This window comes from Pseudophryne corroboree, chromosome 9 (assembly GCF_028390025.1).
Source record: "Pseudophryne corroboree isolate aPseCor3 chromosome 9, aPseCor3.hap2, whole genome shotgun sequence".
NCBI classification, from domain to species: Eukaryota; Metazoa; Chordata; class Amphibia; order Anura; family Myobatrachidae; genus Pseudophryne; species Pseudophryne corroboree.
The window spans coordinates 295305001-295330093 of NC_086452.1; the positions used below are offsets into that span (position 1 = coordinate 295305001).

The window sequence follows — 25093 nt, forward strand, 5'->3', positions numbered from 1 at the left end:
TAGGGCCCTACTATAAGGTGAGCGTCACATTGAAGGGGGTGGATAATCCCTTGCTGTATGAATATAAAGTGTTATGAGAAGATCAGAATAAAGAAACCTTTCAAGACACATAGGGCTCCTTATTAAGATGAGCGTTTACCAGAAGGGAGAGAGTGATCCCATGTGAATTCAGAGGTGGTGTAAAAGATACCTTTTGAGGCACGTCCCCCTTAAGAGGAGGTTAGTCCAAAGGTGCGAACCTGGTGGAAGAAGTCTCTACCTGAACATTAAGGAAATACATAAAGGAGTATTTTGATACATTGTAGCGCTTGTGGACCACTCCATATTTTTGTACTAAATTGCAGGATGTGCACACTTTTTCCAGGGAATGCTGTGCATTCAACTTCCTTTTTGTTCCTACAACAGTGCCTGGGGTCTTAAGTCTAGTCCTCAAAGCCCTTCAAGTTGCTCTGTTTGAACCACTAAATAAAGTGGATTTTAAATGGTTGACGGCTAAAGTTCTCTTTCTGCTGACTATGGCATCAGCTAGAAGAGTGTCAGATTTAGGAGCACTGTCATGTTAATCTCCTTGTCTGATGTTATCCAGATAAAGTAGTTCTCAGAACTAGGTCTGGGTATCTTCTTAAGGTGGGGTCTAGATTCCATCTTAATTAAGAAATTGTGGTCCCAGTTTTTCAGGAATCAGGATTTTCTGCGGGAGATGTGTCGCTGAACGTAGTCCGGGCATTAGGGATCTACGTGGATCATACCAGTGCCATCAGAAAGACAGATTCTCTCTTCATCCTCTACGGTTTTCACAAGAGGGGATGGCCTGCTACTAAATAGACGCTAGCAAGATGGCTTCGAATGACTATTTCAGAAGCATATTCTCAAGCTGATCTTCCTGTTCCGGCTAATATCTCTGCTCACTCTACACGTAAGGTAGGTCCTTCATGGGCAGCACAACATGGTGCTTCAGCAGAACAGATATGTAAGGCAGCCACATGGTCTTCCAATAACACATTCAATAGACATTATGCCTTGGATACTTTTGCCTCTCATGATGCTGAATTCGGGTGTAAGGTTCTCCTATCTAATCAGGAGCGTCCCCACCACTAAAGATTGCTTTGGGAAAATTCCATTCTTATCCTGTGGATAACCTGTGGACCCTGCTGGAGAAATATACATTATGGTAAGAACTTACTGTTGATAACGGTATTTCTCCTATGTCCACAGGTTTCCACAGGGATCCCACCCTGACGCACATGATTTGAGAATCTTTATACTCACTAAACTCTTCCCTCTTGCATGGAAGGGTGTGCATGTGTGTTTTTCTCGCCTGAATAGGGTACTACATAATGCTACTGCCTAAATGCTTGGAAATACAACTGATTTGCCTGAGCCAGTGGGCGGGGATATATGGACGAGCCCGTTGCATCCTGGGAGGACTGAAAGCTTGTGATCGTTTGGTGCCAATTCGCAGTCGCTCAATCATATCCCATTGTTATCCTGTGGAAACCTGTGGACATAGGAGAAATACCGTTAACAAACGGTAAGTTCTTACCATAACTTATATTTCAATGAATCATGCAGTATGAAGATTATGTATTTTATTTCTTATTGGTAAGTAATACTTGCATGGTTACAGATAGACATCAAATCCACATGGCTGCTCTCCTTCTCCTCTCTCCCTTCTACTTCCTGATCACATGTTCATCTGTACTGCAAGATTCTTAAAGGTACAGTAGACTAACTCATCTAGCTAATGCACATAAACTATCTTCATAGATACTTCATCTCCCCTGGGTGGTATTCAGTATACCAGCGCCGGAATCCCGACACCCGGCATACCGACAACTATTCTCCCCCTGGAGGAAGAATAAATAGTGTGGCGTGTGTAGCGCGCCACCGTGCCCGCAGCATGGCGAGTGCAGCAAACCCGCAAGGGGCTCATTTGCGATCACCCAGCTGTCGGTATGCCGGCAGTCTGGATCCCAGTGCCGGTATGCTGTCCGCCGGCATACCATACTACACCCCTCCCCCTACATATATGTAAATTAATTATATTTATTTGAAACACATAAGATTGATTTTACATTTAACCAATTAAACATATAACAATATGCTGACTGAATTTGAGCATGAACATTAACTCACAATATACAATACACATTAAACTGGAAAAGCCTTTTGGACAACAAATTATGAATCATAAACTGAAAGTCATATCTGTTCAATAAGCCTTGTAGGAGGTTTAATGACTTAGCCTCTTTTCGTCTGAGAATATGATCCTTCACTCAAAGGAACAGACATGATAGAATCACTTGGTGCTGAGGATGTTATAGGTGTTGTGTTAACATCATCTTGACTTGGTGCATCAGAAGATAAGGATGGGAATATCTTCTTGAAATGGGACACATTCCTTGTCACAGTGTGATGGTCATTTCCTGCAACAATCATTGTTCCTTTCTTTTTCACTACAGTCAGTGGACTTGGGTAAAAAGCAGTCATGTCCTTACGTACTACTTTTTATTTCACCAGAACATGATCTCCTTCTTGTAAGTCCGAAACAATAGCTCTCCTTTTCTGATCTGCATATTGTTTAGCCTTTTGTTTATTGTCAGTGTCCTTCTTTCTAACCTGATGATCTCTAGATGAAGGAGTCAAATGGATTTCTGGAAGAGTGGATCTGATTTCTTTTTTTCGAAACATTAAAGTCTGAGGAGGGACTTTGGTTGTGGAATGAGGCACTGAGTGAAATTGTCTGAGAAATTGATTTAGAGATTGTTGAATTGGAATTCGGGATACTTTACAAATCTTTATTTGCTTTCCCAGATTACACATGAAACGTTCAACAAAACCATTAGCCTGTGGCCACAGGGGAGTGATTTTTTTGATGTTGAATTCCAAAATGTTTCATGAATTTGATGAAATCATCACCTTGAAATAGTCACATAGTATCTAAGGTTGAAAAAAGACAATTTGTCCATCGAGTTCAACCTATTTGTGGTCTCCTATGCAGGATTATTTTGGTCTAAAATTCTGTTTGATGCTGATGTCAGTCGTTGCGTTTTATCCCTCTTTTTATAGTAACTATAGTGCGTGACTATATACCATAACCCTGTATATCCTTATCCATTAGGAATTTATCTAACCCATTCCTAAAGGTGTTGACTGAGTCCGCCATTACAACTCCCTCAGGCAGGGAATTCCAAAAATGTATTGTCTTACCGTGAAATGACGGACCATTCCCAGTCTTTAAAGTTCCTGGAATTACATAAGTAGTAAATATTCTATCCAACACTGGTAAGACATATGTGGCAGATGCTGAAGATATTATTTCAAGAACAGGATACCTTGAATATTCATCCACAGCCACTAGTACGTATTTAACATTGTATAATGGACCATAGATATCAACATCGACATTTTCCCAGACATTGTCAGGTAGATCAGTCATCCGCAATGATTCACTGTTAGTTTGCGTAGAAAGAAGGGTGCATGTCATACAGTAACCGATTTCCAATTCAACAAGTTGCTCCATGGAGGGAAACCATACCTTTCAATTAAAAGTTGTTTGGTCTTTACGATTCCTAAATGACTGGCATTGGCAATATCAATTTCCCTCTTTCTCAAAACAGCTGGAATAACAATTTTGTCGCCTCTGAAAATTATTGAATCATCATACACAGTAAGTTCTTGACAATGTTTATGAAGTGTTTGGAACTCATGATTCTGCTCCTGTCTTACATACCCTCCCAATCTCACTCCTGTCCTATGACCTAAAACCACTACGGAGTAATGTGGATGTTTTACTACTGGGGTATGATCATCTTTTTTATGGGATTGGAAAAATTAAAGATTATCAAATTCATCTTACCATTGATCACTCAGTTTTCCTATCCTCGTCGCCAGTTGTTATATCTTGATATACATCTCTTTATTTTAATGAATCATGCAGTATGCAGATTATGTATTTTATTTCTTATTGGTAAGTAATATTTGCATGGTTACAGATAGACATCAAATACTTCTCCTTCTCTCTCCCTTCTACTTCCTGATCACATGTTCGTCTGTACTGCAAGATTCTTAAAGGTACACTAACTCATCTAGCTAATGCACATAAACTATCTTCATAGATACTACATGGCTCTATATAGTCACTTGGCCCTTGCCTCTGTCCTTCTCCCAGGCTGTTTCCCCTGAGCCACTTGAGTTCACAATATTATCCCACTGTTTCTAAGGAGGGGGGGTCCCTGTACCAATATTACTTCTGGCTCCCCTCGCTGCACATCCACAGCACAGGGAGACAAGCACAACAAGCAATGCCTCTGTATATATCAATGGGGGAATAACTCATACAGTTGACACCTAGACACAACCTGCTATCAATCGGCATATTGCCAAATCCAGCTGTACACCACAGCCGGTTAGGGATGCGCGGTCTCCGGCATCTCCCACCACATCCCCCAGTTGTCCCTTACTCAGCACCGGGTCAGACTGGAATGTTCGGTCTCTCTCTTACCACCAATCTGGAGCCAGATCATTCGTCTATACTGCCAAAGCATCCTGCCACACCACTGAGAAACCACAGTTAGGGTCCAAGTCTTGGGCTGCACCTCCCTTAGGAACCTTCTGCCATGCTAGCCCCCACACTTACTGGTCCCCACTCTCGCCTCTCCACCGCGCAACCATGGAATAAAACTTGGGCTCTCTGATGCTCCGGGACAAGGGCACACTGCAGGCCTGTCATGTTCAGCTGTTCGTGGAAACCACGTGGAGAGTCTATCCTGAGCAGCCACGCTCCAGCAGTCTCTCCGGCAGTCCCTGCTCTGCACCAGGCAGATCTTCACAGTTCACCAGAGCCAAATCACGGTCATCCCAGGTGAGTCAGGTGACTATCACAGGATCTGGAGAGGGAGGGTGGAGGTATTTTGGCAAGAATTAGGCCGCTGAGTCTTAGTGGCGGTTCCACTCTGTGTGAAGATAGGACTCAATCAGTATGAGCCAACCTCCGGTGTACATAGTGCTCAATAAATAGCCCATTAGGACAGGCAAGTCTTCCTCAATAATTCCCCTCAATAATTAGCCCATTAGGACAGGAAGTCTTCCTCTCAAGGATGGCATTTGATATTGCCTTATCAAGGCAGAGGTAAGGCAGGATGAAACGAGATTCAGTAGAGGAGAGATGGAGCTATGAATAAAAGGCGGCCGTTGCGATGCTCCGCCCACCGGAAGTAAACTGAGTGTCTTTTAACACTGTGTGACACGAGGTGCGAGCTGTGTCATAACACCACCCACTTAACAGACCTGCCCCCTTTATGGCTGCTTCCGGAAATTTGGGATTTTCCATCCCAATCGGCTCTGCTGTAGTTTCTGACCCAGTACTCTGCTAAAGTCCATCAAGGGTGTATTTTGTAAAAGCAGCAAACATACATTATCATACCCTCCAACTGTACCTTTTTGGCCGGTACAGTACCCTTTTTTTATGGTCTTACCCGGCCAAAAGGGGCTATGTTCCGGTTTTCAGCATCTCCCATTCCTATTGAAGCCTATGGAAGTGTCACTTAAACATGCCCCATTTACCCATGACCACGCCCCCTTCCCTTATTTGTAATGATTTTCAGCTCAGCAGTGTTGAAGGGTATACATTATTTGGATATTTATAGGTGACAAAATGTAGTAATGTAGATTTTATTTGAACACAAACAACCCGCTATGTGCAATATTTTTACTGACCTGTGGGATGGTGGGAGGAATGTTGGTCAAGTTTTTTTTGGCACATGTCACAAAAGTCCTGATATTGTCACAGATACACACTTGAGGGCAGCGATCAGAAAGGGTGGGAATTGCATAGGACAGGACAAGCAGACAGTGGAGAAACATAATCTTAATAGAACCTAGGAAGAAAACAGACGTATTATGAGACACAACTGTCAGGGATAAGTAAATGTGAGATTATTTAAATTAAAAAAATAGGATTTTAATTACCTGCTGGTAAATCCTTTTCTCGTAGTCCGTAGAGGATGCTGGGGTCCATTTTAGTACCATGGGGTATAGATGGTTCCGCAGGAGCCTTCAGCACTTTAAGACTTTTTAACAGTGTGAACTGGCTCCTCCCTCTATGCCCCTCCTCCAGACCTCAGTATAGGAACTGTGCCCGAGGAGACGGACATTATCGAGAGAGGAATTATTATTAAACTTGTGGCGAGATTCACACCAGCTCACACCATACACAAACAACATGTCGACTAACATGGTCTTTAACATAAGTCATGCCAACCGGCATGTATAACGCAACAGCAACAGCTGTTAACATCTGAACACATAAACGTAATCAGCAGGAAAAATGAGCACTGGGCGGGCGCCCAGCATCCTCTACGGACTACGAGAAATGGATTTACCGGCAGGTAATTAAAATCCTATTTTCTCTTACGTCCTAGAGGATGCTGGGGTCCATTTTAGTACCATGGGGCTGTACCAAAGCTCCCAGTACGGGCGGGAAAGTGCTAATGTTCCTGCAGAACTGACTGACCAAATTTTAGGTTGTCAGCAGCCAAGGTGTCAAACTTATAAAACTTAGCAAACGTGTTTGCACCTGACCAAGTAGCAGCTCGGCAGATTTGTAAAGCCGAGACACCCCGGGCAGCCGACAAGGACGAATCCACTTTCCTTGTAGAGTGGGCTTTTACTGAATTCGGTAACGGCAATCCTGCCGTGGAATGAGCGTGCTGAATGGTACCCCTGATCCAGCGTGCAATAGTCTGCTTAGAAGCAGGACCCCCAATCTTGTTGGGGTCATAGAGGACAAACAAAGATTCTGTTTTCCTTATCCTAGCCGTTCCTGCAACATAAATCCTCAACGCTCTGACGACATCCAAGGATTTTGAGAAGGCTGAGGTATCAGAAGCCACTGGCACCACCACTGGTTGGTTGATATGAAAAGAAAACACAACCTTCGGAAGAAAGTGCTGACGTGTTCTCAGTTCAGCCCTATCTTCATGAAATATTAAGTAAGGACTCTTGTGTGATAGAGCTCCTAACTCAGACACCCGTCTGCCTGAGGCCAAGGCCAACAGTATGACCACTTTCCAAGTGAGAAACTTCAACTCTACGTCTTGTAGAGGCTCAAACCAGTCCGATTTAAGGAACTGCAACACCACATTAAGATCCCATGGCGCCGCAGGAGGCACAAAGGGAGGTTGGATGAGCAGAACCCCCTTTACGAACGCCTGGACCTCAGGAAGAGAAGCCAATTGTTTTTGAAAGAAAACTCACAAGGCCGAAATCTGAACCTTGATAGATCCGAATCTCAATCCAGCATCCACACCCGCCTGTAGAAATAGGAGAAGACATCCTAATTGAAACTCCACCACAGAAGACTTCTTGGATTCACACCAAGATACATATTTTCTCCAAATACAATGGTAATGTTTGGACGTTACCCCTTTCCTGGCCAGAATAATTGTGGGAATGACTTCATTGGGAATACCCCTACGGGCTAGGATCTGGCGCTCAACGGCCATGCCGTCAAACGCAGGCACGGTAAGTCCTGATAAACTAACGGCCCCTGCTGAAGCAGGTCCTCGCAAAGTGGAAGAGGCCGAGGATCTATCAGTAATAACTCTTGAAGATGTGGATACCAGGCCCTCCTTGGCCAGTCTGGAGCAATGAAGATTGCTCGAACTCTTGTTCTTCTGATGATCTTGAGAACCTTTAGAATAAGTGGAAGTGGAGGGAACAGATATACCGACTGAAACACCCACTGGGTCACCAGTGCATCTACTGCTATTGCTTGTGGGTCTCTCAACCTGGAACAATATTTCTGAAACTTCTTGTTGAGGCGTGATGCCATCATATCCACTTGAGGAACGCCCCAACGACTTGCTACCTCTGCAAAGACTTCTGGGTGGAGGCCCCATTCTCCTGGATGGAGATCGTGTCTGCTGAGGAAGTCTGCTTCCCAGTTGTCCACTCCCGGAATGAAAATTGCCGACAGAGCTTTTGCATGTCTTTCTGCCCAGAGGAGTATCTTTGTCACCTCTGCCATTGCCGCTCTGCTTTTTGTTCTGCCTTGACGGTTTATGTAAGCCACTGCCATTACATTGTCTGACTGGATCTGTATGGGACGACCTTGAAGAAGGTGTGCCGCTTGATGAAGACTGTTGTACACAGCTCTCAATTCCAGAATGTTTATGTGAAGGCGAGTTTCTTGACTTGACCATATTCCTTGGAAGCTTTCGCCTTGCGTGACTGCTCCCCATCCTCGGAGACTTGCATCCGTGGTCACCAGGATCCAGGCCTGAATCCCAAACCTGCGTCCCTCCAGGAGGTGAGAAATTTGAAGCCACCACAGGAGCGAAATTCTGGCTTTCGCTGACAAGATTATCCTTTGATGCATGTGGAGATGCGACCCTGACCACTTGTCCCGTAGGTCCCACTGGAAGACCCTGGCATGGAATCGGCCATATTGTAGCGAGATGTAAGCCGCTACCATTTTCCCCAACAGGCGAATGCACTGATGAATTGATACTGTTCTTGGTCTCAAAAGTTGTTTGACCATGCTCTGGATCTCCTGAGCCTTTTCCACCGGTAGAAATACTCTCTGTACCTCAGTGTCCAGTATCATTCCCAAAAATGATAATCTCATTGTCAGTTCCAACTGGGATCTTGGAAAGTTGATGATCCAACCGTGCTGTTGAAGCACCTTCAGGTATAATGCTATGTTCTGGAGTAGCTTGTCCCTGAATCTCGCTTTTATGAGGAGATCGTCCAAGTATGGAATTATGTTGACTCCTTGTTTGCGAAGGAGAACCATCATCTCCGCCATCACCTTAGTGAATATTCTCAGAGCCTTGGAGAGCCCGAACGGTAATGTCTGGAATTGGTAGTGGCAATCCTGAACCGCAAACCTCAGGTATGCTTGATGTGGCGGGTAAATGGGGACATGCAAGTAAGCATCCTTGATGTCCACTGACACCAGAAATTCCTTTTCTTCTAAGCTGGAAATCACCGCTCTCAAGGATTCCATCTTGAATTTGAATCTTTTCAAATAAAGATTCAGAGATTTTAGGTTTAAAATCGGTCTGACCGAGCCATCCGGCTTCGGTACCACAAACAGACTTGAATAAAAGCCTTGGTTCCTTTGTTCGGCAGGAACCAAGGCAATTACTTTGTCTTGACATAATTTGTGTATTGCGTTCAGGACATTTGTGCTGTCTTGAGCAGCAACTGGCAAGGCTGATTTGAAAAATCGGCATGGGGGAAGGTCTTCAAATTCCAACTTGTAACCTTGGGATATTATCTGTAAAATCTTATGATCCAGGTCTGAGCAAAGCCAGACCTGGCTAAAAAATAGTAGACGTGCCCCCACCCGATCGCACTCCCACAGAGGAGCCCCAGCGTCATGCTGTGGCTTTTGCAGAAGTAGTTGCTGACTTCTGCTCCTGGGAGCCTGAGGGTGTTGTAGGTTTTCTACCTTTTCCTCTACCTTCTCCTCTCCCTTTTCCTGTGAAAAAAGGGGTAGTTTTAGCCTTTTTGTACTTGTTGGGCCGAAAGGACTGCATAGTATGAGAATGATATACTTTTTTAGCCGGTGCAGCTGCCGACGGCAGAAATGCTGACTTGCCAGATGTAGTAGTTGATATCATGGCATCTAGTTTCTCTCCAAAGAGGGCCTCACCATTGTAAGGGAGCGCCTCAATATTTTTTGGGGATTCTGCGTCAGCATTCCATTGGCGGGCCTCTGCTATAGCTGAAATCGCCATAGCAGAGGCCCGTGAGCCTACGTCCTTCATAACCTCAACCAAGTAACCTGCAGTCTTTGATATGACCTAGAATTTGCAGCATGTCATCTTTATCGACCGTGCCAATATTAACAATCAAGTTATCTGCCCACTTTTCGACTGCGTTATCTACCCACGCAGAAGCAATTGTGGGCCTGAGTAATGTACCTGTAGCAACATAGATGGACTTTAAAGTCATCTCTAAATTTGTGGCCAGCAGGTTCTTTTAATGAAGCTGACCCTGGGGTAGGTAAAATTATTTTCTTTGACAACCTAGAGACTGAGGTGTCTATCATTGGGGGTGACTCCCACTTACGCCTATCCTCTTCAGGGAAAGGGTACGCTACCCGCAACCTTTTAGGGATAGCAAATTTATTTTCCGGGTTAGCCCAGGATTCCTCAAAGTATGTATTTAAGTCCTTAGATGGAGGAAAAGTCACCACCTGTTTTTTATTTAATTTAAAATAATCTTTTTCCTCAGGTGGAGGTGTTGTGTCAGGAAATTCCAACACCTCTTTTATAGCGACTATCATACATTGAATGCTCTTAGCCAGTTTGGGGTCTACCCCCCTCAAATCCCCAGTGTCGACGTCAGTGTCGGAATCTGTTTCAGTGTCCCTTTGCATAATTTGGGCCAGGGACCTTTTCTGGGAACTGGAGGTGTCCCGAGTGGATGATGTGGAGGAATCAGCAAATAAAGCATCTTCCACAGAATGTCTCCAATGCTTTGTCTGTTCTTCAGACTCAGATAATTTCCTTGCTAGTTTAGTCATATTACTCTGTAGCTTTCTCACCCACACAGGCTCAGAACACTCTTGTGCCTCCAAAATGGGTTCCTCTGGGGAACTACTTTCTCTAGACATGGTACACGCGTGTATAGTCACACCACTCACACACACGGGAGCTAATAGGGACAGATCTACACTAATGTCTGTCAAAGGGACCCAGAGGGAATTGCCAGTCCACACCACGCGCCTTATATGTATTACATACAATGAATATACATATATACCAAAACAGCGCTTTATATCCAATATGAAGCCCGCAGACTTCAATAAATTATGTGCTCCCCTCCCCTTCTATAACACCCTGGTAGTTGTATCAGCGGTGTGTGAGGAGAAGCAGCCTGCAGGATCAGCGCTCCGGCGTCTCTGTGAGGAGAAAATGGCGCCAAATGAGTGTTACAAGCAATTCTGAGGTGAAGCCCCGCCCCCTGTAATGGCGCGGTTCAGCCACAGTAATATTTATACTGGCAGGAGTAGTGTACATCAGCGGTTCACATGTATGTACATTTTGCCAGTGAGAGTAAGGATTTATCATGCCCCTCAGAGCGCCCCCCCGCGCCCTGCACCCTGTGCTGAGAGACATGTTGCTGAGGAGCGTCCCGTGCTGCGCTGGTACCTTTATGCCGCCATGATGACCGGAGGGCCCCTCTCTGCAGGTCTCCGGTTAATACTCACCAGCTTTCTGACTTCTGGCTCTGTTGGGGGGTGGCGGCAGTGCTGTGGGAGTGAGCAGCAGCCAGGCAAGGGCTGTGTTCAGTACCCTTCAGGAGCTAATGGTGTCCTGTCAGTGGAAGCAGAGCCATTAAACTAACTGAGAAGTTGGTTCCTACTCCCCCCCCCCCCCCCCCCCCCCCCCCCCAAGTCCCACGAAGCAGGGAAGCTGTTGCCAGCAGCTTCCCTGTAAAAATAAAAAACCTAACAAAGTCTTTTCCAACAGAACTCTGTAGAGCTCCACTGGTGTGCATCCAGTCTCCCGGGCACATTTTCTAAACTGAGGTCTGGAGGAGGGGCATAGAGGGAGGAGCCAGTTCACACTGTTAAAAAGTCTTAAAGTGACGAAGGCTCCTGCGGAACCGTCTATACCCCATGGTACTAAAATGGACCCCAGCATCCTCTAGGACGTAAGAGAAAAAGTGTTAATTCCATGGTGCAATTTAAAATACATTTCTGCTACAGATACCTATTGGATTAATTTCTGATCAGAGGAGTAGCATGGAGTCAAGGCGCCTGGAGCACGTCTACACTATGCCGTCCCCCTGAATTATGCAAAAGTGGGCATGGCTAGTATGGGAGACTAATTTAAAATAAAAAATAATCAGAAAGGGTCTACAGAGTTGCATGGACTTCTAACATACATTTTGGGAGTATCCTATTTGCCCCATTAACTTTTTAGCTGGCATGTATCAGGCAACCCTATTAAAACCCATTTCTTCCGGCTGAAAAATTCCCATTTGCAGACGATAACACATGGGATCCAGGATAAGTTCATTGACCCATGTATTATTGCGGCTCTGAAGGGCTGCTTATCGAGGAGTATGCTTTGTGTGCTTGAGGCATGCAAAGCATAACCACCAATAAGTGCTGGCATCAGGAGACCAGCACGCCAGCATCGGGAGGTAAATTACTACTGCTAATAGGAAATCCCCCTTAGGCCGTTACTGACAAATGAAAATGCAAAGTTGCAGCTGCTCCAAAAAGCTGCAATCGCCGTGTCCAACTCAGAACCAGCCCCTAAACGTTAAAATACTTACCCCATTTTCTTACTCATTGTGCTATTGTAGATCACCAATGCAACAACATACAGTAAATCAGCAATTTATCTTGTTAATAATGATTAAAACAATCCAGTTTGTTGACATTATTCACCATACATAATTAAATACATGGAATAGTGAGCTTTAAGAACACAGGGTCCTTATAAAAACCACAGATGTGAAACACAATATAATTATAAGAAAGCAAATTAATGAATTCACCAAGAGTCACAGCACAGCAGACAGCCTGGCTCCTCTCTTTTATGCTTTCAATTAGGCTGGGCTGCCTGAGGTTAGTTAAACAGTTCAGACTGCAGCAGCAGGATTATATTCAGACCATGAGGAGCAACTACAATGTTCTGGATTATTAGCAGCCAATCATCACCAGCACCTATCCACCCTGTATCATCCTCATCCCACTCCTATCCTCTCTGTGTCTCCTTTAACCTGTCCCTCTTATCCATGTGGCTTTGTTTTTGCCTCACTCCTCTCTGCCAAACAGTCTATGTATGTCACCTACGACCTGCACACCTGCTAATGTCTACTCCCTAGTAGGTGCTTGCCCCCTACCCGAGGATGGTCAGCTCCGTCTGCCTGCTGTCAAGCCCCACCATAAGCATCTCTGTCATTGATCATTTAACCACACACTGAAGGTTGTCAGTGTGTGTCACTGAAAAATCACACAACTTGTACTGCGGTGATCATGGGCAAAATTAGGGATCAGGTTACTCATGTCACTGCCCCCTTCATTTTGGGGCCTCTCCACTGCCAAAGCAGAACCAACCTCATCCCACCTATACACCACCACAATTTACTGACCATTGCCCCTCCTCCCTCACCAGTTGCAAAATCACTGGCCTCATCTGGCCTAGCAGGGCATTCATGCAAGCGAGCATGCTAATACACAAACAACCCTAACAATCATCTAAACACCCAACCTTATTAAACCCCTAATCCAATACCGTAACCTAACCCTAAGACTGCATCTAGACTAAAGCAGTTTCTCATAAAAAAAAAGGTTGACATTTTCCTTTAAAATAAAAACTAAAACTATTCTGTATATCTATATCTATCTTTATCTATATCGATATATAAATATATATATATATATATATATATACATACAGTATATGTTGTTTTTTGAGTAGCGCTCTAATTGAATTGTATATAAGTTTTCCCACTATAATATTCAAGAGTGAATAAATTATAAGAGTGTAGAGGATGGACTAATATCACCTTATGTATAAGTACACCCAATAGATTTTAACACATATAATAAAATATTTTTTTTTTTTAATAAAACGCAATTAAAACATTTGGCAAACATTCAGAAATTTTTTTTTCACAAGCATTATGTTACACCAAAAAGATGTCAAACAACAATAAAAAGGCTTTTATGCACATTTACTTTTGTTTGTATAGTAATAATAGAGCTTTCACCCAACGCGTTTTGTCTGTGGCGACTTCTTCAGGGGTGTTAATTTTCAAAATGACTGAATTTTCATGATTTGATGATAGGAATTATTCTAATTTTCAGATGATAAATAATAATTAGGTTGCATCAATAGCAAGTGTAGATGGCTGTGCTAAAATTTATAGAGTGATCTTTACTGAATTCTCCAGAATGGGTGATTATGACCTGATTTCTTATTAACAGGACTCTGAGGACATAAAATTCTAGTCATATTTTTTATCCAGAATCGTTTATTAACCATAAGGTTTATGGTTTTCTAATGGTTTTACAAAGGTCCTCCATAAACCAGCAGTACTGAGTCACCTCTGTATGGTCTGGAGTTCAAATGCAAAAACCTTGAGAAAACCATAAATGTTATGTTTAATAAATGATTCTGGATTAAAAAAAAACAACCAGAATTTTATATCCTCAGAGCCCTGTTAATCTCATGTGTCCTAAAACTTACTAATACGGTGTATATCCCAGAGATAGTGTTAAGAGTGTTTTTATAAGTTGGAGGAGTTACTGTGAACTATTTTAAGTGCTTAGTTTAGTATTGTGATTAAGTAGAAAGTGTCTATAGGTGATAAAAAAGAAGGAAATATTATATTTAAGAATAGGAAATTTCCTATGTGTGACTATTGTTTCTACAGCACCTAGTCTTCCCAGGTGGTCGCCCTCCCTGGTACTGACTAAGCCCATCAAATGCTTAGCTTCCACGATCGGACGAGAGTGGGCGTTTTCCATTTTGGTATGGCTGTAGTTTAACTTAGCACATGTTTCCTTTAGAAAATAGGTAGAGTACCTATCATAGAAAGAGATTCTAGAAATAAAGACCACCAAACCCATACACCATAGTGTTTAATAATTAGTTTTTATCTGTATGAAGAAAGAAAAAAGCAATGATTCAAACGAAGGGAAGCTAAGCATTTGATGGGCTTAGTCAGTACCAGGGAGGGCGACCACCTGAGAAGACTAGGTGCTGTAGAAACAATGGTCGCACATAGGAAATTTCCTATTCATAAATATAATATTTCCTTCTTTTTTTTATCACCTATAGACATTCTCTACTTAATCACAATACTAAACTAAGCACTTAAAATAGTTCACAGTAACTCCTCCAACTTATAAAAACACTCTTAACACTATCTCTGGTATATACACCGTATTAGTAAGTTTTAGGACACATGAGATTCTCTACACAGTCACTTCTTTATAAATAAACACATCATATGTTTATTAAATCCATATAAATATTCCATCTTTTAATATTCACTCATATTCTTATAAAGAGGAAACTCCACTAATTGGTTATTAATTTATCTTTTGTTTCTCTTTTTATATGTCACTTATAACGGGAACGGCACACAAGGATCTTGTAAATACTCCATGAAATCTCGCAAAGATGGCCCCACTCATGAGGAAACTTTATCAGTATATTCAAAGACTCCAAAAAAATGGTGGACTTTCACTTTTGTAATGTTTGGAAATCCGATGCGGTGGGAACTGTTCCTGTATACATAACACAGAGTCCAAATGGCAGGAGATGACGTGGATGCAGTTCACAAAGCGTTCCGGGCATGACTCAGCTTCCTGTTACGCAAGCGCCGCAGAGTGCCCCGGTCTCCAAAACAAGGGCGGGTACATGCGCAGTTCAGCTCTTTCGGCCACAGGAAGTGGGGCGGAAGTGGCTCTAACAAGTGTTCTCTGTTAACTTTAATAAGTTATGCACTTCCAACACTCATTTTTTAATTTATATAACATATTAGCCTTACCACACATAGTTATATTATATACTAAATATACACCTGATTTTGAATACACATTATCAATATACGATTTTTAGACACTCCCATAGGAGGAAGTGAGATCATATGTAATTCCCTAATTGATATGGGTATCAATATAAGATAAAATAAGAATTTACTTACCGATAATTCTATTTCTCGTAGTCCGTAGTGGATGCTGGGGACTCCGTAAGGACCATGGGGAATAGCGGCTCCGCAGGAGACAGGGCACAAAAGTAAAAGCTTTAGGATCAGGTGGTGTGCACTGGCTCCTCCCCCTATGACCCTCCTCCAAGCCTCAGTTAGGATACTGTGCCCGGACGAGCGTACACAATAAGGAAGGATTTTGAATCCCGGGTAAGACTCATACCAGCCACACCAATCACACTGTACAACCTGTGATCTGAACCCAGTTAACAGCATGATAACAGCGGAGCCTCTGAAAAGATGGCTCACAACAATAATAACCCGATTTTTGTAACAATAACTATGTACAAGTATTGCAGACAATCCGCACTTGGGATGGGCGCCCAGCATCCACTACGGACTACGAGAAATAGAATTATCGGTAAGTAAATTCTTATTTTCTCTGACGTCCTAAGTGGATGCTGGGGACTCCGTAAGGACCATGGGGATTATACCAAAGCTCCCAAACGGGCGGGAGAGTGCGGATGACTCTGCAGCACCGAATGAGAGAACTCCAGGTCCTCCTCAGCCAGGGTATCAAATTTGTAGAATTTTGCAAACGTGTTTGCCCCTGACCAAGTAGCAGCTCGGCAAAGTTGTAAAGCCGAGACCCCTCGGGCAGCCGCCCAAGATGAGCCCACCTTCCTTGTGGAATGGGCATTTACATATTTTGGCTGTGGCAGGCCTGCCACAGAATGTGCAAGCTGAATTGTACTACACATCCAACTAGCAATCGTCTGCTTAGAAGCAAGAGCACCCAGTTTGTTGGGTGCATACAGGATAACAGCAAGTCAGTTTTCCTGACTCCAGCCGTCCTGGAAACCTATATTTTCAGGGCCCTGACAACATCTAGCAACTTGGAGTCCTCCAAGTCCCTAGTAGCCGCAGGTACCACAATAAGCTGGTTCAGTTGAAACGCTGACACCACCTTAGGGAGAAACTGGGGACGAGTCCGCAGCTCTGCCCTGTCCGAATGGACAATCAGATATGGGCTTTTGTGAGACAAAGCCGCCAATTCTGACACTCGCCTGGCCGAGGCCAGGGCCAACAGCATGGTCACTTTCCATGTGAGATATTTCAAATCCACAGATTTGAGCGGTTTAAACCAATGTGATTTGAGGAATCCCAGAACTACGTTGAGATCCCACAGTGCCACTGGAGGCACAAAAGGGGGTTGTATATGCAGTACTCCCTTGACAAACTTCTGGACTTCAGGAACTGAAGCCAATTCTTTCTGGAAGAAAATCGACAGGGCCGAAATTTGAACCTTAATGGACCCCAATTTGAGGCCCATAGACACTCCTGTTTGTAGGAAATGCAGGAATCGACCGAGTTGAAATTCCTCCGTGGGGGCCTTCTTGGCCTCACACCATGCAACATATTTTCGCCAAATGCGGTGATAATGTTGTGCGGTCACCTCCTTCCTGGCTCTGACCAGGGTAGGGATGACCTCTTCCGGAATGCCTTTTTCCCTTAGGATCCGGCGTTCAACCGCCATGCCGTCAAACGCAGCCGCGGTAAGTCTTGGAACAGACATGATCCTTGCTGAAGCAAGTCCCTTCTTAGTATCTCTTGAAGTTCCGGGTACCACGTCCTTCTTGGCCAATCCGGAGCCACGAGTATAGTTCTTACTCCTCTCCGTCTTATAATTCTCAGTACCTTGGGTATGAGAGGCAGAGGAGGGAACACATACACCGACTGGTACACCCACGGTGTTACCAGAGCGTCCCAGCTATTGCCTGAGGTTCTCTTGACCTGGCGCAATACCTGTCCAGTTTTTTGTTCAGACGGGACGCCATCATGTCCACCTTTGGTCTTTCCCAATGGTTCACAATCATGTGGAAGACTTCCAGATGAAGTCCCCACTCTCCCGGGTGGAGGTCGTGCCTGCTGAGGAAGTCTGCTTCCCAGTTGTCCACTCCCGGAATGAACACCGCTGACAGTGTTATCACATGATTTTTCGCCCCGCGAAGAATCCTTGCTGCCATTTCCCTCCTGCTTCTTGTGCCGCCCTGTCTGTTTACGTGGGCGACTGCCGTGATGTTGTCCGACTGGATCAGCACCGGTTGACTTTGAAGCAGAGGTCTTCCTAGGCTCAGAGCATTGTAAATTGCCCTTAGCTCCAGTATATTTATGTGGAGAGAAGTCTCCAGACTTGACCACACTCCTTGGAAATTTCTTCCCTGTGTGACTGCTCCCCAGCCTCTCAGGCTGGCATCCGTGGTCACCAGGACCCAGTCCTGAATGCCGAATCTGCTGCCCTCTAGTAGATGAGGACTCTGCAGCCACCACAGAAGAGACACCCTTGTCCTTGGAGACAGGATTATCCGCTGATGCATCTGAAGATGCGATCCGGACCATTCGTCCAGCAGATCCCACTGAAAAATTCTTGCGTGAAATCTGCCGAATGGAATCGCTTCGTAAGAAGCCACCATTTTTCCCAGGACTCTTGTGCATTGATGCACTGACACTTGGCCTGGTTTTAGGAGGTTTCTGACTAGCTCGGATAACTCCCTGGCTTTCTCCTCCGGGAGAAACACCTTTTTCTGGACTGTGTCCAGAATCATCCCTAGGAACAGCAGACGTGTCGTCGGAATCAGCTGCGATTTTGGAATATTTAGAATCCACCCGTGCTGTCGTAGAACTACTTGAGATAGTGCTACTCCGACCTCCAACTGTTCTCTGGACCTTGCCCTTATCAGGAGATCGTCCAAGTAAGGGATAATTAAGACGCCTTTTCTTTGAAGAAGAATCATCATTTCGGCCATTACCTTGGTAAAGACCCGGGGTGCCGTGGACAATCCAAACGGCAGCGTCTGAAACTGATAGTGACAGTTCTGTACCACGAACCTGAGGTACCCTTGGTGAGAAGGGCAAATTGGGACATGGAGGTAAGCATCCTTGATGTCCAGGGACACCATATAGTCCCCTTCTTCCTGGTTCGCTATCACTGCTCTGAGTGACTCCATCTTGATTTGAACCTTTGTATGTAAGTGTTCAAAGATTTCAGATTTAGAATAGGTCTCACCGAGCCGTCTGGCTTCAGTACCACAAATAGTGTGGAATAATACCCCTTTCCTTGTTGTAGGAGGGGTACTTTGATTATCACCTGCTGGGAATACAGCTTGTGAATTGTTTCCAATACTGCCTCCCTGTCGGAGGGAGACGTTGGTAAAGCAGACTTCAGGAACCTGCGAGGGGGAGACGTCTCGAATCTCCAATCTGTACCCCTGGGATACTACTTGTAGGATCCAGGGGTCCACTTGCAAGTGAGCCCACTGCATGCTGAAACTCTTGAGACGACCCCCCACCGCACCTGAGTCCGCTTGTACGGCCCCAGCGTCATGCTGAGGACTTGGCAGAAGCGGTGGAGGGCTTCTGTTCCTGGGAAGGGGCTGCCTGCTGCAGTCTTCTTCCCTTTCCTCTACCCTGGGCAGATATGACTGGCCTTTGCCCGCTTGCCCTTATGGGGACGAAAGGACTGAGGCTGAAAAGACGGTGTCTTTTTCTGCTGAGATGTGACTTGGGGTAAAAAAGGTGGATTTTCCAGCTGTTGCCGTGGCCACCAGGTCCGATGGACCGACCCCAAATAACTCCTCCCCTTTATACGGCAATACTTCCATGTGCCGTTTGGAATCTGCATCACCTGACCACTGTCGTGTCCATAAACATCTTCTGGCAGACATGGACATCGCACTTACTCTTGATGCCAGAGTGCAAATATCCCTCTGTGCATCTCGCATATATAGAAATGCATCCTTTAAATGCTCTATAGTCAATAAAATACTGTCCCTGTCAAGGGTATCAATATTTTCAGTCAGGGAATCCGACCAAGCCACCCCAGCGCTGCACATCCAGGCTGAGGCGATCGCTGGTCGCAGTATAACACCAGTATGTGTGTATATACTTTTTAGGATATTTTCCAGCCTCCTATCAGCTGGCTCCTTGAGGGCGGCCGTATCTGGAGACGGTAACGCCACTTGTTTTGATAAGCGTGTGAGCGCCTTATCCACCCTAGGGGGTGTTTCCCAACGCGCCCTAACTTCTGGCGGGAAAGGGTATAACGCCAATAATTTTCTATCGGGGGAAACCCACGCATCATCACACACTTCATTTAATTTATCTGATTCAGGAAAAACTACAGGTAGTTTTTTCACACCCCACATAATACCCTTTTTTGTGGTACTTGTAGTATCAGAAATATGTAACACCTCCTTCATTGCCCTTAACATGTAACGTGTGGCCCTAATGGAAAATACGTTTGTTTCTTCACCGTCGACACTGGAGTCAGTGTCCGTGTCTGTGTCGACCGACTGAGGTAATGAGCGTTTTAAAGCCCCTGACGGTGTTTGAGACGCCTGGACAGGTACTAATTGGTTTGCCGGCCGTCTCATGTCGTCAACCGACCTTGCAGCGTGTTGACATTATCACGTAATTCCCTAAATAAGCCATCCATTCCGGTGTCGACTCCCTAGAGAGTGACATCACCATTACAGGCAATTGCTCCGCCTCCTCACCAACATCGTCCTCATACATGTCGACACACACGTACCGACACACAGCACACACACAGGGAATGCTCTGATAGAGGACAGGACCCCACTAGCCCTTTGGGGAGACAGAGGGAGAGTTTGCCAGCACACACCAAAACGCTATAATTATACAGGGACAACCTTATATAAGTGTTTTCCCTTATAGCATCTTAATATATAATAATATTGCCACATAAAATGCCCCCCCCTCTCTGTTTTAACCCTGTTTCTGTAGTGCAGTGCAGGGGAGAGCCTGGGAGCCTTCCTAGCAGCGGAGATGTGTAGGAAAATGGCGCTGTGTGCTGAGGAGAATAGGCCCCGCCCCCTTTTCGGCTGGCTTCTTCTCCCGTTTTTCTGACAACCTGGCAGGGGTTAAATACATCCATATAGCCCCAGAGGCTATATGTGATGTATTTTTAGCCAGCATAGGTACTTTCATTGCTGCCCAGGGCGCCCCCCCCAGCGCCCTGCACCCTCAGTGACCGTTGGTGTGAAGTGTGCTGAGAGCAATGGCGCACAGCTGCAGTGCTGTGCGCTACCTCATGAAGACTGAGAAGTCTTCAGCCGCCGGTTTCTGGACCTCTTCTCTCTTCGGCATCTGCAAGGGGGTCGGCGGCGCGGCTCCGGTGACCCATCCAGGCTGTACCTGTGATCGTCCCTCTGGAGCTAGTGTCCAGTAGCCTAAGAAGCCAATCCATCCTGCACGCAGGTGAGTTCATTTCTTCTCCCCTAAGTCCCTCGTTGCAGTGAGCCTGTTGCCAGCAGGACTCACTGAAAATAAAAAACCTAACAAAACTTTTACTCTAAGCAGCTCTTTAGGAGAGCCACCTAGATTGCACCCTTCTCGGCCGGGCACAAAAACCTAACTGAGGCTTGGAGGAGGGTCATAGGGGGAGGAGCCAGTGCACACCACCTGATCCTAAAGCTTTTACTTTTGTGCCCTGTCTCCTGCGGAGCCGCTATTCCCCATGGTCCTTACGGAGTCCCCAGCATCCACTTAGGACGTCAGAGAAATCCCAGTACATGATCACCCTTGATGAAGTCCTGACGGACGAAACGCGTTGGTTACTCCATGATCACTCCCTAGATCAGCGGTGGCCAACCAGTTGCTCTCGAGCCGCATGCGGCTCTTTCTATCTGTGCATGCGGCTCGTAAGCTCCTGTGGCGTCTCCCACTGCCCTAGTCTGCAGTGCCTGGCGCTGGCCCGTGAGCCAATCAGAGCTCGCAGACCGGCAGCCAATCAGGAGTCTTAGCTGCCGGTCCGTGAACTCTGATTGACTCACGGACCTCGCCTAATTAGAGAGAATCAACGCCGCCGGAGAGAGGAGACAGAGGGGCAGGAGAGGTGCACGCTGCGCTCCCCTCCCCTCACAAGCAGCAGACTGAGCAGAGCAGCAACACGGCGGAGAGCAGCACTTGGGGGGTGGGGGCGCAGTGTGGGGACATGTGTATCTTACACTGGGGGCATATATGGCACTGGGGGGACGTGTATCTGGCACTGGGGGCATATCTGGCACTGGGGGGACATGTGTTTCTGGCACTGGGGGCATATCTGGCACTGGGGGGATGTGTATCTGGCACTGGGGGCATATTTGGCACTGGGGGATATGTGTTTCTGGCACAGAGGACATATCTGGCACTGGGTGGACGTGTACCTGGCACTGGGGAGATGTGTAGCTGGCAGTGGGGGCATATCTGGCACTGGGGAGACGGGTACCTGACAGAGGGGGCATATTTGGCACTGGGGGCATATCTGGCACTGGTGGGACATGTGTATCTGGCACTGGGGGCATATTTGGCAGTGGGGGCATATCTGGCACTGGGGAGACGTTTAGCTAGCAGTGGGCGTATATCTGGCACTGTGGGCATATCTGGCACTGGGGGGACATGTGTATCTGGCACTAGGGGCATATCTGGCACTGGGGGCATATCTGGCACTGGGGGGACATGTGTATCTTACACTGGGGGCATATCTGGCACTGGGGAGATGTGTATCTGGCAGTGGGGGCATATCTGGCACTGGGGAGATGTGAATCTGGCAGTGGGGGCATATCTGGCACTATGGGGACATATATGTATTTGGCACTGTGGGGCAGTGGCGTAACTCCCGGAGGCAGTGGAGACTTTTGCCGCCGGGCGTTAGCCATCAGGGGGGCACACAGGAGCAGGCACCGGACAACGGACACTGTAGGTTATAGATTAATCCATCTATAACCACTACTTGTGTGTGTGCTAGGCGCGCTGGTGATGACTTCTGCAGCAAGGAGTAGTACACCTGCTACTGCTGCAGTAGGTGTCACAGCAGAGTCCCGTGAGCCCGTCTCACCGCTGCGCTGCCATTGGTCCATGTGACAGAGAGGGCGTTGCAGCTGTCCCTCGGCTCTCACTCTCCTTAGCTCTGCTGCCGCGAGGGAGGCTGGGAGGAGGTTCGGCACTGGATCGCGGAAGTCTATGTCTCTGATGTCCCACTGGAGCCAGCGACAGCTCTCCAAGCCGCCAGCATACTTGAGAGGTCTGTTATTAAACATTAAACTATTATTCCCGGGCAGCCAGTATTTATATACTCAACATATATAAGTGGCAATCCTACTGGACCTTAATACACTATTAATATGGAAGCCCATGGAGTGCCGCCTCTGTTTTTTCCATAATGGACTATGCCATGATCCCAGGATGACTGCCATTTATACACTCATTAGGAGGACACCCCTGCGTTGATTAATTTATACAGAGTGCCAGACGACTGGTTATCTATATGTATGTATGTATGTATATATGTATATGTGTGTGTGTGTGTGTGTGTGTGTGTACACGTGTGTGTATGTATGTATGTATGTATGTATATATATATATATATATATATATATATGTGTGTGTATGTATGTATCTATCTGTCTTGTGTGTCCAGTGTGCAATTTAATTTTCTTGGCCTCTCAGTCCAAGATAAACTAATACTTTTGAAAGTTTGTTTTTTTAATTAAATTGAGGGATATAGCATATCGTGGCCACAAATGCGGTCTGTAGTATATGGGGGTAACCAATGCTGTCTATGGTAAACGGGGGTCACCGTTGCTGTGTGGGGGGGCACCACTGTCAATAGCGCCTCCGGGCGCATGATATGAACTTACGCCTCTGCTGTGGGGGCATATATGTATCTGGCACTGTGGAGGAATATATGTATGGGGCACTGTGCAGGAATATATGTATCTGGCACTTTGGGGACATACATGTATCTGGCACTGTGGGGGCATATACTGTATGTATTTGGCACTGTGGAGGCACCCATTTTTTTGTGTTTTTATATATATGTGGCACTGCACAGGGGCTTTATTTGTATGTGGCACTGTACAACATGACTAAAAATGGGGTTATGACACAAGGTCATACTCCTACAAACGTCAAACCGAAAGGTGTGCGCATAAAAATGGGGTGTGGCTTTGTGACAACTATGCCATGCCCCCATTTTTGCTCGCGCACTTCGGCGTGCGCATGAAATGGCTCTTACCCTTGACTACAGATCTTTTCTGGCTCTTTGCCACTGACTGGTTGGCCACCCCTGCCCTAGATTGACCTCCATACTTAAATTAAGAGATTATTCTATGCACTTTATACATGTTTTTTACTCTCTATTTTTAAATATTTTTATATCTTTTTATTACTTGTACTGGATTCAAACAAATATGTTTGATTCATTTTTTTCTGCTCCAACTAGTAATTATTGTCTTATGTAGAATAAATTTATATATATTTTATTGAGAAATGTTGAATATTATCATATGTTCCTTTACACCTGACACCGGTGGTCGCTGATACCCATATTCCTTCTTTCCATAATATATATATATATATATATATATATATATATATATATATGTATAATAAAAGAAAGATATACCACACTTCAATATACAAATGCATTCAAATAACATAAAATCCGTTATTGCATAAAACAGTGGTTCCCAAACTTTTTTGAATCACGGCGCCCTCGAGTATCAGAATTTTGTTCACGGCACCCCTAGGCCAAAAGTTTCTTATTGAGAAATTTAGCAATAAATGTTAAATGAAGTAGATTGTTTGATATGTTAATCCTTACATTCATTTGTGCTGTGAGGGACAAGTTTTGCTTGGGTTTGTCCACATATTTTATGACTGGCAGTAGAGATGAGCGGGTTCGGTTCCTCGGAATCCGAACCCGCCCGAACTTCAGCTTTTTTTACACGGATCCGAGCGACTCGGATCTTCCCGCCTTGCTCGGTTAACCGGAGCGCGCCCGAACGTCATCATGACGCTGTCGGATTCTCGCGAGGCTCGGATTCTATCGCGAGACTCGGATTCTATATAAGGAGCCGCGCGTCGCCGCCATTTTCACACGTGCATTGAGATTGATAGGGAGAGGACGTGGCTGGCGTCCTCTCCATTTAGATTAGAAGAGAGAGAGTGAGATTGAGACAGAGACACTTGATTTACTGGAGCTTAGGAGTACTAGAGAGAGTGCAGAGTTTACTAGTGACTGACCACTGACCAGTGACCACCAGTGCAGTTTTATTTAATATAATCCGTTCTCTGCCTGAAAAAAACGATACACAGTGACTCAGTCACATACCATATCTGTGCTCAGCCCAGTGTGCTGCATCATCTATGTATAATATCTGACTGTGCTCACACAGCTTAATTGTGGGGGAGACTGGGGAGCAGTTATAGGTTATAGCAGGAGCCAGAAGTACATACATATTATTAAAATTAAACAGTGCACACTTTTGCTGCAGGCAGGAGTGCCACTGCCAGTGTGACTGACCAGTGACCTGACCACACTGACCACCAGTATAGTATA

General features: G+C 45.4%; 1 protein-coding gene and 1 pseudogene across 1 annotated transcript in view; both read right to left on the reverse strand.

The window, feature by feature from the left end:
- The window catches only part of CHADL (chondroadherin like), a 312946-nt gene that overhangs the window by 229170 nt on the left and 58683 nt on the right, over positions 1-25093 (reverse strand). The window contains exon 2 of the mRNA XM_063940381.1: positions 5719-5879. Coding sequence (XP_063796451.1) covers positions 5719-5865 — 147 coding nt within the window. The 5' untranslated portion in view covers positions 5866-5879. The remainder of the gene's footprint in view (positions 1-5718; positions 5880-25093) is intronic.
- Positions 14401-14521, reverse strand: LOC134962665 (5S ribosomal RNA; annotated as a pseudogene).